The sequence below is a fragment of the Canis lupus genome, chromosome 11 (assembly GCF_048164855.1).
Source record: "Canis lupus baileyi chromosome 11, mCanLup2.hap1, whole genome shotgun sequence".
Lineage (NCBI taxonomy): Eukaryota > Metazoa > Chordata > Mammalia > Carnivora > Canidae > Canis > Canis lupus.
In genome coordinates this window covers 32,789,239-32,804,499 of record NC_132848.1, presented here as the reverse complement: position 1 = coordinate 32,804,499, position 15,261 = coordinate 32,789,239, and the positions used below count along the sequence as shown (strand labels likewise).

Sequence of the window (15,261 nt, the reverse complement as noted above, 5' to 3'; positions counted from 1 at the left end):
CTTTGTATCTTACGACAAGTGACAATACAACAAATTAAAACCCAGGCCCCTGACTCTGAATTCAGCACTGATCTCACTGGTAGCAGAATTCTCTAGAAGAGCCACCAAAGACCTCTTTCAGATGCATACCAGGTCTTCCCCTTCTGAAGAAACCCTTTAAAGAAAGTTGGTCTGTGCCAGAACCACACAGACCAGCACACATTCTGTGCTGAAGTAGTGGTCCCTTTGATGCTTTCTGTAGTAATATCAGATCTGAGTGACAAACAGCCTAAGTTATACCCTGGGCATTTCCAGCTGAAAGCTGAGGTTTCTACCACTGCCAGTCTACAAGGCCACAACCAAGAAAAGCTTCCAGCATGCGGTGCTCAGGGAGGCACCTCTCCCTCCTGCCTGTACCTTGAGCTCATCTGCGTTGTAGAAGTCTACGCGCACGGCCGGCACCATCCAGGTCTGGAAGAGCGTTGCCAGGATCTGCTCTGCGATGGAGTCAGCAATGAGGTGGAAGTGCAAGGGGTTCCGCCTGTGAGAAGTGGAGGGAAGAGGAGTCAGGAGGGACGAGTCAGGGAGTTCCAGCCACAAAATCACATTCTTTCTAACTTGTAATGTGCCCATCAGTTTCTAACAGCAGCTGTGAAAGGAAGTCAGGCACATGACCAACCCAATGCTTGCTGACAAGGATGGCGGAAGCTGAAAAGGAGAGAAGGTATTTCACCCAACCACAAGATTTCAGACGGTCAAATCATTGGTAACCCTCCATTCGAGCCAACCCTAATAGCATTTTTGTGTCTCTAAAAATCTTAAGCAGGGCACAGATAACAATTTGGCCAGCCCGTTATTTCTACCATCTAGACGTATGGGCATCAGTTTCAGGAGCACGTGGTCAGACAATGAAGTCTTTAGACTGAATGCAACAGACAAGATACTTCTCCCACAGCACAGTACTGAGTTCTGTTTTCTGCTTGTTCTTCTCCAAAAGAAACCCAGGCATCCAAGATGGCATCACCAGGGAACCCCATCGCCGGACATCAGCTTACTCTCAACTTCTAATATTCCTAGAGTTTTTTTTTATTCATTCCCCTCGGCCAACCAGACATTACTGAGGGAGCATCCGAAATAGCCGGCATTACACAAGGGCAAAGCTTCTGGAGTCCAATGGAAATGGGTGCAAATCCCAGTCATGGCATTTATTAGTGGGGATTTTGAGTGTGTTGCTTCTGCCTCTGCACTGCTGTTTCTTCATTCTGTAAAATGTTGAGAGAAATCTCTTTATCAGGCTACTGTGTATGAGGTAAGTAGAAGAGATAAGGCATATGAATAATAAACACAGGATGATAAATAGCAGATATACCTTCTAGTCTTATAAATACAACTGAGCTAGCAGAAGTGACAGTGTGAACTATAATACCACAAATGAGTGCCTCTGGGAAATCTAAAGATGAAAATGACCTGGTTCCCCTGACCTCAAGGAGCTCACACTCCTTATAGGGACAGATGATCCACAATTTAATATACACACATGGTGGCACATTATGTTGTTAACAACCACAACCACAACACAGCATTCTATGAGAGTAAAGGCAAAAAAGGGCTAATTCTGACTGGGTCAGGAGGACGTCGAGGAGCTGGGGAAGCAGTGCCCTAGAAGACATAGGAGTTTGATAGGAAGCAAAGGGAGAGTGGACACAATCCAAGGAGAGTAACAGGAGACAACAGCTGGCGCCCAGGGGGTGCTGGGAGCACGGGGGGTAGGGAAGCAGTTAGCTGGGACTCTAAGGTCAGAGCAGAGGAGGAGAGAGCAGTGAGTGCAGAAAGCAGTGCAGTGAATACCCAATTAAATAGTCCCTACTATATTAGCGAGGTGTGGGGAGCAATGTGACCCACCTCCTAGCTCTCAGCCTCTGAGCCTCTTCCCAGCCCTATTCCAGAGACACAGACCTTCTGTTTTCCATGCCCTCTCTTCACCTGAGACTGCAGATTCAGTTTGCTCTGTAAGAACCTTCATGCATTTGCTCATTTGATAAATACTTACTGAGCACCTATTACTTGGCGGGAGATGAGCAGGATGCCAGGGACAAGGTAAGGCACACCATTGCTGCCCTCTCAAATCTCCTGGTCTGGCCCCCTCTCCTCCCACCCTTCACACTCCCAAGCCAGCATTTATCTTTTGTTCAGCCTTCAGTTCTGAGGGCCACCATCATTTTCTCCTGGAGCCCTTCCCTGACTACCCATGCCTGGCTCAGGGTCCCTTCCTAATAGTCAGTTACCTCAGTACCATGCACCCACCCTCAGGTTTTGGTCGCCTTTTTACCTGTCTAGATCCCCACTTGACTGTGAGCTTGGAGAAGTCAAGGATCATGCCCATTATGTTAAAAAATATCACCACATAATCTAGCTCTGTGCATAGAATGCAGGAGGAGTTCAATAAATGGACTGGATTAAGTGATGGATGGTGGAGAGAGAAGGGGAAGGGAGGTAGACACATCATTTAGAAGAGGAGACTAGGTGAATGTGAAGTGAGGATCTGATTGAGACCATGTCTGGGGAAAAGCAGCACGGAAGCTGAATCTAGAGGGATTTCAGGAAAAGAGATCTTAGAGAAAGGGGGGAAATGAAGGGGAAGATGCATAAGGGGACACTGAGGTTCCTGGGTTGGTGGTGATGTCTCCAGGACAGGGGTTACAAAAAGCAAGGCACATCAGAGGAAGATGAGGGGTTTGAGATTGGACACACCAAGTTTAAGGCGAGCGTAGCAAAGCCAGATGGAGCTGAATGGAAGAGTCTAGACCCGAAGGTGATTATCATCCAAGGCTAACCCACCATATATGTAACAGGTGCTCAAAGATGATAAACAGAGTAAATGAACAGAAGACACAAACAGGACTGCAGAATTTCTCCATGGGACCTAATGCCTGAACACTGCAGATTCTCCCATTAAACTATCTATACTCAAGGGGAAAGGGCCCTATAGCATTCCTTGGAAGCCCTACAACAAGTTTTCCTGTAAGAAGCTACCAGTTGGCCTGAGTGATGATTGGTGGTCATATATTTATCAGCCAATGACTTACCTGAAGGCTAAATGAGAGGTACTAGTCAGAGTCCTTGGGAAGACAGACGGTCCATTTAGCCCTCGGTGTTGGTACAACCAGCCTCCCTCTCCCGCAGGAGCCATGATGGAGGGCAGCCCCGGTGGCGCAGTGGTTTAGCGCCGCCTGCAGCCCAGGGTGTGATCCTGGAGACCCGGGATCGAGTCCCACGTTAGGCTCCCTGCATGGAGCCCGCTTCTCCCTCTGCCTGTGTCTCTGCCCCCCCGCCCCCTCATGAATAAATAAAATCTTTAAAAAAAATAAAAAAGGAGCCATGATGGAGTCTTACGCATCAAGAATGGATAAAAGAAAGCCTTCCTGTCAATTTTCAATTTTATCCACAATGGAGGAATGGCATAATTTTAGACACAGTGAAAATACCAAACAGACCAAGGTACGTATATTTGTTTCAACACAATCCTGCTATTCACGTGTCTCTGTCTTCATGTGCTCCAAAAAATACTTGCCTCCTACTTAGAAGTCCCATGAATTCCTGTTTATCGTTCAGACTTCCCTTTGTAAGTTAGCTCCTCCCGGACACCTTCTTTGAGCTCATCCTTGTCCCTTTTTCCTGCTAAGTTGGCATCTCATATAAAAAACATCCCAACCATTTCATTCCATTCCATTCCTTTCCTTCCTTTCCTTTCCTTTCTTTTCTTTCTTTCTTTCTTTCTTTCTTTCTTTCTTTCTTTCTTTCTTTCTTTCTTTCTTTCTTTCTTTCTTTCTTTCCCTTCCTTCCTTCCTTCCTTCCTTCCTTCCTTCCTTCCTTCCTTCCTTCCTTCCTTCCCTTCCCTTCCCTTCCTTTCTCTCTCTCTCTCTTTCTTTCTTTCTGGCTCCACACCCAGCATGGAGCCCAACATGGGGCTTGAACTCACAACCCTGAGATCAAGACTTAAGCTAAGACATCAAGAGTCAGACGTTATCAACTCAGCCACCCAAGCACCCCAAAACCTGTCTACCATTTCTAACATGACACTGTATAAGTATTGAAACATGTGGCTCCTTATCTCTACTAGGAGGTCTCTGAGGACAAAAACCATGTTTTCATCTCCATCCCTAGTGGCCAGAGGAGAGCCTGGCACATAATAGGTGCTCAATAAACACTTGTGCAACAAGTGTTTGGCCACAGGAGAAGAGAAAGCCAAAGTCCCTCCTTCCAGGTCACCATTAGCCTTACCATGAGAAGGCAACAACAGTCAATGGCATTATCTGCATCAATGCTTCAGAGCTGGGGACACTGCTCGAGAATGTCTGGGTCAGAGCCTTGGCTGCGTTAACTACTAACTGAGTGACCAGAAGCAAGTTAACGCATCTTTCTAGGCCTCAATTTATTCATCTTCAAATTAGGAACAGTAACAGTAAGTAAACAATATTGCATTGTAGGACTAAGTGATATAATATAAAGTGCCTGGTATGAAAGATTTGAATATATGTTAACCACTAGTATGGTCTGAGTGCTTATGGCATGCCCCCCTAAATTCATGTCGAATCCTAAGCCCTAGGGTATCAGGAAGTGGGGCCTTTGGGAGGTGAGTATGCTGTGAGGCTGCAGCCCTCCTGAAAGGGATTAGTGTCTTTATAAAAGAAGCTTCAGAGAGCTCTCACCCTCCTCCCATCATAGAAGGACACAGGAATTGGCAGTCTGCAACCAAAAAGCAGTCTCCACTACCCCGCCTCCCTTAAGACCATGCTGTGCCATGATCCTAGACTTCCCAGTCTCTGAGACTGTGAGGAACAGATTTCTGTGGTCTATAAGCACCCCCCCACCCCAATCTCCAGTCTGTGGCATTTTGTTGTACCAGCCCGAGCAGACTACGACAGCCATTGTCAGTGCTAACTTATTAGGAAACTGTGATTTTTCTCTCCTGCTTTGCATTACTCTTCAAATGAAGTAATTTCAATTAGTTCTTCCATCCATAAAACAAAAAATGAGTTGAATGAAGAAACATGCAACAAAGAGCTATCAAGCAGTAAGTACATGTAAGGCATAATAGGGGTTTAGGTGATGCTGGAGCTGGGACTCTCTGCTGGTGCAGCTATCAATCTGGTAGAAGCAGAGAGAGAATACCAATAACTACATAAACACTGGAACATGGCTGTGCCCTAACACTGGGCCACCTCACAGAGCTGCAAAGTGTGGGAATGGCACACCTCCTGGGGAGCCACCTGTATAGACTGATATGGACAGTAAGTGAAGGGTACCCCTAGAGTTGAATGGTGAGCAACCTGTACAAGTGTACAGGACAACTCTGCAAAGAGAAGCACAAAAGCTACAGGGGTGGAAGCTACTTCTCAACCGTGGAGCATCTACAATGTTTACATGGACTAAGAGGCAATTAAACCAGACCTTTAGATGAGAAGAGATGGGAGGAAGGAGGAAGGCAATACGTAGGATGTAACAGAATAAGGAAAGGAACAGAGGCGGGAAAGTACATTGCATATCTATGAAGGAATGACAGGCTTATTTGGGTGGATCATACAACAACATTTATTGGACACCTACTGCATGCCAAGAATAGGGAGGATAAAAAGAAAAAGTGCAAGTCCTAATGGCAGGGCAGGCCAGAGTGCGTGACTTCTTAAGATCCATGACTTTCATTGTCTAAGAGAAAGAGAGCCAGACAAGATTTGGGTGCTGAGCAGGAAGGCGATAAAGTTGTAATTCGAGACATTAACCTGGCTACAGAGCTGAAGACAGACCAGCGTGGAAAGAGGAATAGGCTCGCAGAGGAGGATGCTGCCAGCATCTGATGAGGCTTTCCCCTTACAAGCTCTTGCTCTGGTCTATTTCAAGCAACTCCCCAGAAGGGAAAATAAATCCAGAGACACTTAGCTCATCTTTAGGGCAAAACTAGCTGTTTGCTTTGTTAAAGAGGTCCGTGTGCCTCATCAGAATATGCAAATACTGAATCAGAGGACACATCAGGGCCCCCCAGCCCAGGGGACCACTGAGACCCTGCCAGTTCATGGACAGTCTCACCAGCCCCATGCAGGCTCACCAGCAGCAGCTTGATCTCACTGCTGTGAGCAAGATGCTCAGAGCAGCTCTAAGCTCCACTTTCGGCACCATCATGAGAATGTGGGTCCTGTCAACTGTACCTCCTGGAGGCCACAGGAGAAGCACCTGAAAATACTGCCCAGACTACTTTGCTTCAAATTTCTGTACAAACCAGAATGTTTCCCTCAAGTTTCAATCTATAAATCCAACCACCAACTAGCTGGTCCTCCCTTCATGCCCAAAGGCCACAGAGTATCAAGATGGCCTAATGACAACTCTCCTAACACCAGGTGACTAAGAAGTTGCGTAGTGTTTAGTAACTTGTCTCTCCTCGAGACTGTAAGCTCCATGAGGATAGACATTTGCTCTGTCATTCACTGGGGTAGCCTAGCCCCCAAAACAACACAGGACCTATTAGAGGCTCCTAACACAGACGTGTCCCACAGAATTCCATGCCAGGGCTAAGGGCACACCATCTATCCAGCCTCACACAAGCTGGAAACAGGAGCATCATCAGCGCTCCTTCCCCGCCCACCTCCCACACCCCCAATCAATCCCACACCCTGGAGGCAGCCTAGTCCACTGGTTAGGAGCCAGGCCTTTAAAGCCAAATTGCCTAGCTGCTTCTCATCTTGATCTGTCACCAACTAAAGACAGGATATTGGACAAGCATGTTAGTCTTGGAGTCTCAGCTTCTGAATCCATAAAATGGGGTTGTTATTATCAAATTGAATTAAAGTGTATGAAGCACTTAGAACAGTGACCCCCAAGGAATATGGACTTAATGAATGTTAGCTTGACTAGTGTACCTGCTCTTCGGTGAGAGCTCACAAATACATGCTCCCCTTCTCTCCCTGTCTCTGAGCTGGCTCCCTCCAACAGATCCTCTGTCCTGTAAGCCCAGGACTCCCTCCAAAATGATCACATAACCCCCTGTTCGTTGTCGGATGCATAAAGTCCCGCCTCCCGCATGGAGCTGGCAGGAGGTTTGATAATCTCATCCGGTCCACCTCTCCAAACACATGTCTTCCTACTCCCCTTCCACAGACCTGCACTCCAACCATTCCCTTCCCCAGATGTGCATGTGACCAACTTTCTCCTTCTTAAGGAATAAAGTGCCACCTGCTCAGGGAGGCCCTCCATGGCCGCTCCATCAAAAGTGCCCCCTCCCTCTCCAAGGGCTCCCCCCACTGCATTGCCCTATTAGTTTCTTCTCAGCACTGGAACTCTCTATATCAATCTGCAGGTCTATCTCCTGCCCGCTGCTAGAACGTGAGCTGTGTAGGGAGGAGTTTCTCTGCTTCCACAATGCACTTATCCTCCTGTTTTCTCACTCTACATGCCAGTGCTTGGCAAGGGCCTAGCCGTGGGTACAATGTCAGAGACTAATCACGTTTTCCCGCAGGCTCAAGTGCATGCTGCCTCTCTTCTTTGACCACCTTCACATTGCTTTGCTAACTGCTTCCAGCCTTCTGTGGTCAACGTAGATGTCACTGTACTCGATGAGGAAGCCATTCAACTGGGTCAGGTGTCCTTCTTTTATGTCTCCCACTGATTTCAGAACTCAAAACACAGAGGAATGCTATAGTCTACTAAATATTCACTTCTCTGTTCCCTATGAGATGGGGTCTTGGCACTGGGACCTGTATTTTGTAAATAATCATGTCCCTGTATTTTTACTAGTCCCTGTAGATATAACATCCAGTAATTTTTTATTTAAAGAATAAATAAATAGACAAGTTAATAATCACCAAAGAGATCCAAATGTCCTTACAGTCTGACACAGGTATCTGGGTGTTACAAGCAGAGGCATTCAGAAAAAAATGTGGGAGTAAACCTTTTAGCATTGTATTGGGTAAGGGTCTCTTAGGCAAAAAACCCAAAGCACAAACAAACAAACTGGTCCTAATCAGAATTAAAAATGTTTGTGTTTCAAAAGATACCATCAGGAAAGTAGAAAAGTTAACTCAGAATGGGAGAAAATATTTGCAGATATTTATCTGATAAAGGACCTGTAACCATAATATATAAAGATCTTCTATAATTCAAACAATACAAAGACATGTAAGCTGATTAAAAACTGAGCAAAGGAGGGGTGCGTGGGTGGCTCAGTCAAACATTCAACTCGAGGTTTTGGCTCAGGTCACAATCTTGCAGGTTGTGAGACGGAGCCCCAAGTCAGGCTCTGCACTCAGCGGGGACTCCACTTGAAGGTTCTTTCTCCCTCTGACCCTCTGCCCACTCACATGCTCTCACTCTCTCTAAAATAAATAAATTTGAAAAAACAAAAAGCCCAAGGAAAGGATTTGAACAGTCATTTCTCAAAGAGGATACACAGATGGCCAATAAGCTCAAGAAAAGATGCTTGACAACATTAGATACCAGGAAAACGTCAATCAAAACTACAAAGTACCACTTCACAGCCATCAAACAGCTAAAATAAGAGAACAACAAGTACTGGTGAGGACTTGGGGATATTGGAGCCCTCATTTGTCACTTATGGAATTGGAAGATGGTGTAGAGCTGTTTTGGAAACCGGTTCTGGGGATTTCTCCAGAAATTAAGCATAAAAAGTTAACAGCTGGTGAGCTCTTCAGCAGCCCTGCTCCTAGTTAGACACCCATACTTGTACACAAACCTTCACAGGAGCATCATCCAGAACTGCCAAGAAATGGAAACAACCCCAATGACCACTATGTGCTGAGTGGATACACAAAAGGTGGTGGTGCCATGGACTGGAGTATTATTGGAAACGCAAATACAAGAAGCATCGAAGACCCCTGCTATGACACCGATGAACTTTGAGAATGTGGTACTCGGCGAAAGCAGCCACTCATGAGAGACTAAACAGTGAGAGACTCCTTGATGTGAAAGGTCCAGAATCCTCAAATCTACAGGCACAGAAAGATGAGGGGCTGTCAGTGGATGGAAGAAGGGGGACACGGGGAGCGAGTCCTCATGGAGACAAAGGGATCTTGCTGAGATGATGAAAACAGCCTAACATTAGGAAGTAGTGATGGTTGGACAAGTCAGAGAACACTAAAAACCAATGGACTGTACTCACTTGAAGAGTGAACATTAGGTATGTGAATTAGATGCCAACACGTTCTCATCTGCCTGCGATGGGAAGTGGCCTGTTTGGGGGAGGGAAAGAGACCTGGTCTGCTCAGCTGTTTCTGGGCTTCTCTCTCCTGAGGGAGCTGGGCTATAAGGCCAATGGTTTGCTGTGTCAGGAAGGCCTGCAGGTGTCAGGGCTGGCCTCTACCAGAAGGGAAACCCAACTAATGGGGGTGAGAAAAAGCCCAACCGTGCCTGCATTTGAGAGAATATCCTACTGCGCCCACATTTTGAAGAAATGTCCTGCAGCTCAGAACAGTGATAAAAAGGACTTTCATTCTCCATGTGTGACTTCTGAGTCTTATTTTACATTTAGTTCCTAATCAGGAAGGTAAGAAATAGTTTTAATGATAGGGTCCTCAAATTCCAAAATCAGTCAAAGGCCAAGGGCCCCACCCCCACCCCTTGCTCTTTTGTTCACAGGGAGATAGCAGGAGTTAGACAGACATTAAGAATATATTTATATCAACTGAACTGCATCAAGCAAAGGAGGAGAACTTAGAATTTTTTCTTACAGAAAAAGATAATTTCTCGATATAGGATTCAATGTTATTTAAATTTATTTCTACAACATCTAAAATAGTCTTTTATACCAGTCATCAATTATATGCATTTTGGGAGCATTGATTTAAGCCCAGGAGCAAAGGCTTTTTTGTGAATAGGCCAGAACATCTTCATATACAACCAGTCCCACGTAGCTTGCCGGGGTCTGAACAATACAGACATTAAGCCTGGTCTATATTCAGACCAGATCACACTTTTACAACAAAGAAAGCAGCAAGTGCATGTTTCATCTTCAGCAGAGCCTGCAGACTTTGCTCATAATGAGCAATGCTCCTGCTGCCTCTATGATTTCCTTAACTGCTCCCCTGTTCCAGGTTGGGATGCAATAAATATGGTAATACAAAGAGCAAAGATGATTAAACCCCAGCCTTCTCCCTGCTTTTCTTTCTTCTCTTGTCAGGAATGTGCCACAGCCCCTACAGGGCAATCCAGGGTCTGCTTTTATTAAAATATACAGGGACATCTGAGCTGAAATAATCCTTAATTATTAAGTTTACAATGGAATTGCAATTCTAGAAAAAGAAAGAGTCTGTGACAGTACCTCCAATGCTCAGTGAATCTGTTATCCTTAAGGATTTAATAGAACTCACTGCAGAAAAACACAGCAGCCGGAATGGGGGTTTTTCAATGTGAGCTCTTGGTTTGAGGGAGGACAAGTGGCATTGATAATGTGGGAACATTCAAGGACAAGTCTATATCACATCAGAAAAGCTTTCCATGGGAGAGGAACAGAGCAACTTTCTAAAACAAAACAGAGAGAGAGAGAGAGAGAGAGAGAGAGAGAGAGGAAGGAAGGAAGGAAGGAAGGAAGGAAGGAAGGAAGGAAGGAAGGAAGGAAGGAGAAAGAAAGAAAGGAAGGAAGGAAGGAAGGAAGGAAGGAAGGAAGGAAGGAAGGAAGGAAGGAAGGAAGGAAGAAAGATAGAAAGCAAAAGGCCTTGTGGCTTCCAGGCTTTGGCAGAACCAAGGTCAGGTCAGAATGTGAGGAGAAGTGATGACTCCCCAGTGACCTTGAACAAGCTATTTAACCTCTGAGCGTCAGTTTCCTTATTCATTTGTGAGGATAATGACAGAGGGATAAAGGGGTGATTACAGAGATCACAGTAATGATAACAATTCCCAATGTGGTCACTCAAAATGATGATGAAAAATAAAAAGAATAATGATACTCAAGATAGTAACTTTTCTCCCCGCCAGACTCTGAATCTAGACTGAGTGGGTACAAAGCGAGGTCTCTAGTAACTTCTCTTTGATCCTGAGCTATGACTTAACCTGTAGCTTCATCAGTTGTAAAATGGGGACAATCATACTACCCACCTCACGGAGTCACAAGAGCATGAAATGCATATCTGAAAAACACTTCACACAGAGAGCTAGGTTCGTATTTGTTCAATACACAAAACACAGAAACGTTTCACATAGAATATCTCTGAGGATAGTCCAACAGGGCTCTAAGACGTAAGGGAACAAGCCAAAGCTCTTCAGAGACTTCACTAGGGCCACCCAGCTCGTAGATGGTATGACCAGAATCAGTACCTACTTCTGTTTGTTTTATTCAAATCCTAAGTTCTTCCCGTCACGATCTAGAAACTGCTTCTATAATAAGTTTAAGCCTGAATAAGCAATAACACAATTAGAGGCAGATACTGGGCACAAATAGGCTGTTTTATCTTCCATGTTCTTCAGGGGCACAAGTTTTAAAAAAACAAAACAGAACAAAACAAAAATCCAGCTGCTTGATATGCAAAGTAAGGGAAATCACCCAACTTCTTCCTGCCAACAGGGCTGTAGAGTGTGAGAGTAAGTAGATCATCCTCGCAAACAAATATTAAATTTTTACAAGCTGGCCTGCCTTCCTGCCCAGGAGGTAAACACCTAGTGGCTACGTAATTTTTTTTTCCTCTGCTCTCTAAAAGCTCGGTTTCCTTGAAGAGCAGCTATACTTCCCAGTTTATCTGCAAATGGGGTTGGAGTTACGTCCCCCAATTTTTCTTGAAATAGTCTTCCATCTAGGTGACACAGACACATAATGTGCTATTTTTTTCTATTAGGTAAACCCTTGTTCACATATATTTTGTATTGATTTTTTTCTCATCCACCCTTTTTCTTTATCATAGGGGTTGCATAATGAGATGACCAGAAATACATGTAAAGAGAAAACAAAAACAAGATCATTTTTGTTTCTCTCTCTCCACGCATAACACGAAAAACTCCCTTTTTACACAGGGTGTTGGCTAGTCTTCCTGCCCCCGGTATTCTGTTTATGTGCATCTGCACACATGTGACATATACGTGGCTTTGCTGACACCATGTAATAATATTATGCATATGTTTTGAAGTGTGTTGTCATTATATCATACAATTTGTCCATATGAGGAGATGCTTTTTAAGATCAACTGAGGACATGCTTTACTACAAAAGGGTGTTCCATTGTTTAGTCTTACTGTTTTTAAGTATTTTTCAAATTTTTAGGATCATAAGCAATAGGTCATTAAAAAAAGTATTTTCTGTAGCCAGGATTATCCTCTTAAGACAGTCCCTGAAGTTAGTCATATAGGGTCAAGGTCTTGGGCATAACATCATAAAACTTCTTCTCCAAAAGATTATAGCAATTTCCAGTTCTGGTAGGAGAATATAAGAGTGCCTGTGTGTCACTCTTTCACTATCTTTTAAAATATAGTGTGCCCACTGTCACCAGGCATACTGCAGAAGTAAAATTGATTTGATGAAACAAAGCAACCCTTAAATGAAAATTTGCTGAAAATCCTGTCTGGAGAATAAATCTAATTGCTGTAATTAACAGTGAAAGCCAAAAGAAGCATTCTACACCACTATTATTATATTATTATTAACATTAGAAAGGTACTTCATTTGCCAAAGTATTTTATAATCATGTATTGGTTAATCCCCATAACGTGCTTCGGAAGCAATGAAGCTATTTATAGCTGGACTTTCTGAGCGGAAAGTCTTTCAAAAGTCCTTTTGTCTTGATATCTCAAGTCATTATAACCAGCACATCAATTCACAGACATTCTCATTTGTAGAATTTCAAGGATGGGAGGGATTTAAGTGGTCATCTGGACCAAGATAAAGTAGTCACTGACGTGGAGTGCAGAAATTTCCTAATGCATACTAAGAATTTGCTTTCTTCTCAAATCCCCATGCTTCCACGAAAGCATGTCATGCCATCAGCAGCCAACTACAAATCTGCTATTTTTAAATGTAACATCTTTGTGCTACACAGTGACTGTAGGAATAAAAGTTTATACTCAATGGGATTCCTTAGGGTTTCAGCAACTACTGGAATTATTTGATTTGTAGCTAACGCAACAATGAGAATATTTATACCCAACAATACCAAACGTTTTCATGGCTTTAAAATTTGCCATAATTCAGATATAGCACAACTGAAATCACGCAAATCATGCAAATCCTTTTTCTTAAAAAGGGGCTTCTTGGGGCACCTAGGTGGCTCAGTGGTTGAGCATCTCCTTTGGCTCAGGGTGTGATCCCGTGGTCCTGGGATTGAGTTCTGTATTGGGTTCCCTGCAGGGAGCCTGCTTCTCCCTCTGCCTGTATCTCGGTCTCTCTGTGTCTCTCATGCATAAATAAAATCTTTAAAAAGATTTTTTTTTAAAATCTTGCCCCCACCCAATCAGGTCTTGTCTTATCTTGTTTAATCTGGACAAGAGATAACTCAGGAAAGGCAGGATCACTTCCAGGGTGAAGAGGAATCTACCCTTTTGCATGGCTGTTTGCATGGGGATCTGCTAGGATCCACAGATTGGAAAATTTTACTGCCCTAGAAATTACTACAAAACACCTGGTTTCAAGCAGCAGATGAAGGCTATAGAATCACAGGGAGTCTCAAAAACCACACAGCAGCAGGGGTAGTGTGGAAGGGCCATCTCCCCTTAAGACAGAAAACGTGAGGTTGAGCCCCACTCGGTCATTCTTTTTTTGGTATTTCCATTTCCTTCTTAGATGTGCAACTGAAATCCCAGTGCCAACTGTGAAGAGCAAATAGGAGATGGGAGAGCCCCTACCACTAGCCCACAGTGTTCTCTACTCTGCTTACTCATTTCTCTCTTTTATCTGCTCCGCAGGGGATGGAGGGTGGAAGCAGGGAATCCCTCCCCCTCCTGGGTGGGGAGCAGACCTGCTAGCTGACCAGAGGCATAGTAGGGCACCCCAGAGAAACACCCACCCAGGTGAGTTCAGTAAAAACAACTGAGCTAATAAATTTTGTCTTCAACCTAATAAATTTTAGGGTGCACGGATTCACAGCAAAAGTTAACTGGCCTAGGAACTAAAGTCTAAAGAATTAAAATGACCTGTTGAAAATCACTCAGCTATAGAGTGGCAGGACCATGTAATCGAACCAGGTCTGAGCTGGACAGATTAGTTAACTGGTCGAATAAATACATCTTCAGGTGATTTATTAGTGAAGTTTCCCAGATTCACTAGATAAACAAGTTAACATTGAGCATTTAACACTTGTGAAGTCCTTCACTAAGATAATGGGAATACAGAAACATTGGGCATGATTTCTGTCCCCCAAAGTCCCATATTCTACTGCAAAAGACATAACATGAATAAATAAAACAAAACATACTAAGTACAATGATAAAAATGCACAGGGTATTATGGGCTGGGAGGAGGGGGGCTCTTGCTGACTAACAGGTACAGGTGGGCCTCCTGTTAGAAGTATAAGGAGTCTGCAAAGTTGGGAGGGGAAAATAGAGGGAGGAGAGAAGAAATGGACAGAGCAGCATGGTGAAGACAACAGGCAGGACACATGTGGGAGAGGGTGGAAGCCACAAGCAGGTCAGTGTTGCTGGAGAGTCAAGTTATCAACAAGGGGAAGAAAGAGAAAGCATGCTGAGAACGACATCAGGCAGGTCCTGATGGTCCCTATACCACAGTGAAGAAGTTTGATTCTCTCCCCTCCATGAGGAGAAGCCAATGAAAAGTTTGAAGAAACCAGATTTGCCTTTCTGAACCCCCACCTGGCCTTAGAGGCTAGATCTGTGGGGACTGGAAAACCAAGAGCAGGAGAGAAAATATGCAGACCTCAACTGTGCCAGGTGCAGCAAGGATGAAGAGAAAGGGATGGAATTAAAAATATTAAGAGAGAGAACCCCCAAATTGATCATAGAGGGGCCAGATGGGGGTCTGAGAGAGAAAGGGGAACCAAAGGCCAGTTTCTTGTGTGGCTGGCAGGTCTGGAGTGCCCACCATGCCTCCCATCTCTGTTGATGCCACTGACAGCTAGATTCGGGCATTAACTTCACATTGATCTTCATTTAGTTGAGCTCTAAGAGCTTTTCATGGCTGTTCCTACTGCTCAAAGCCTTCTGGATCTTGGCTACAGCCATAGATAGCTTCATCTAAACCCTCGGTAAGAATGTTAAAGGACACTGGGTAGAACTTGGTAGAACTGGATAGAACTTGGTAGAATGAGCTAGAACCTAGGACACTTGGTAAGAATGTTCGAAGAGA

At 44.4% G+C, this 15,261-nt stretch overlaps 1 protein-coding gene across 4 annotated transcripts in view; it reads right to left on the bottom strand.

Moving 5' to 3' along the window:
• Window positions 1–15,261, bottom strand: part of LARGE1 (LARGE xylosyl- and glucuronyltransferase 1) — a 521,069-nt gene that overhangs the window by 257,107 nt on the left and 248,701 nt on the right. For all 4 annotated transcript variants that reach the window (XM_072844187.1, XM_072844185.1, XM_072844186.1 and 1 more), the window contains one exon: window positions 397–520. In XM_072844187.1, coding sequence (XP_072700288.1) covers window positions 397–520 — 124 coding nt within the window. The remainder of the gene's footprint in view (window positions 1–396; window positions 521–15,261) is intronic.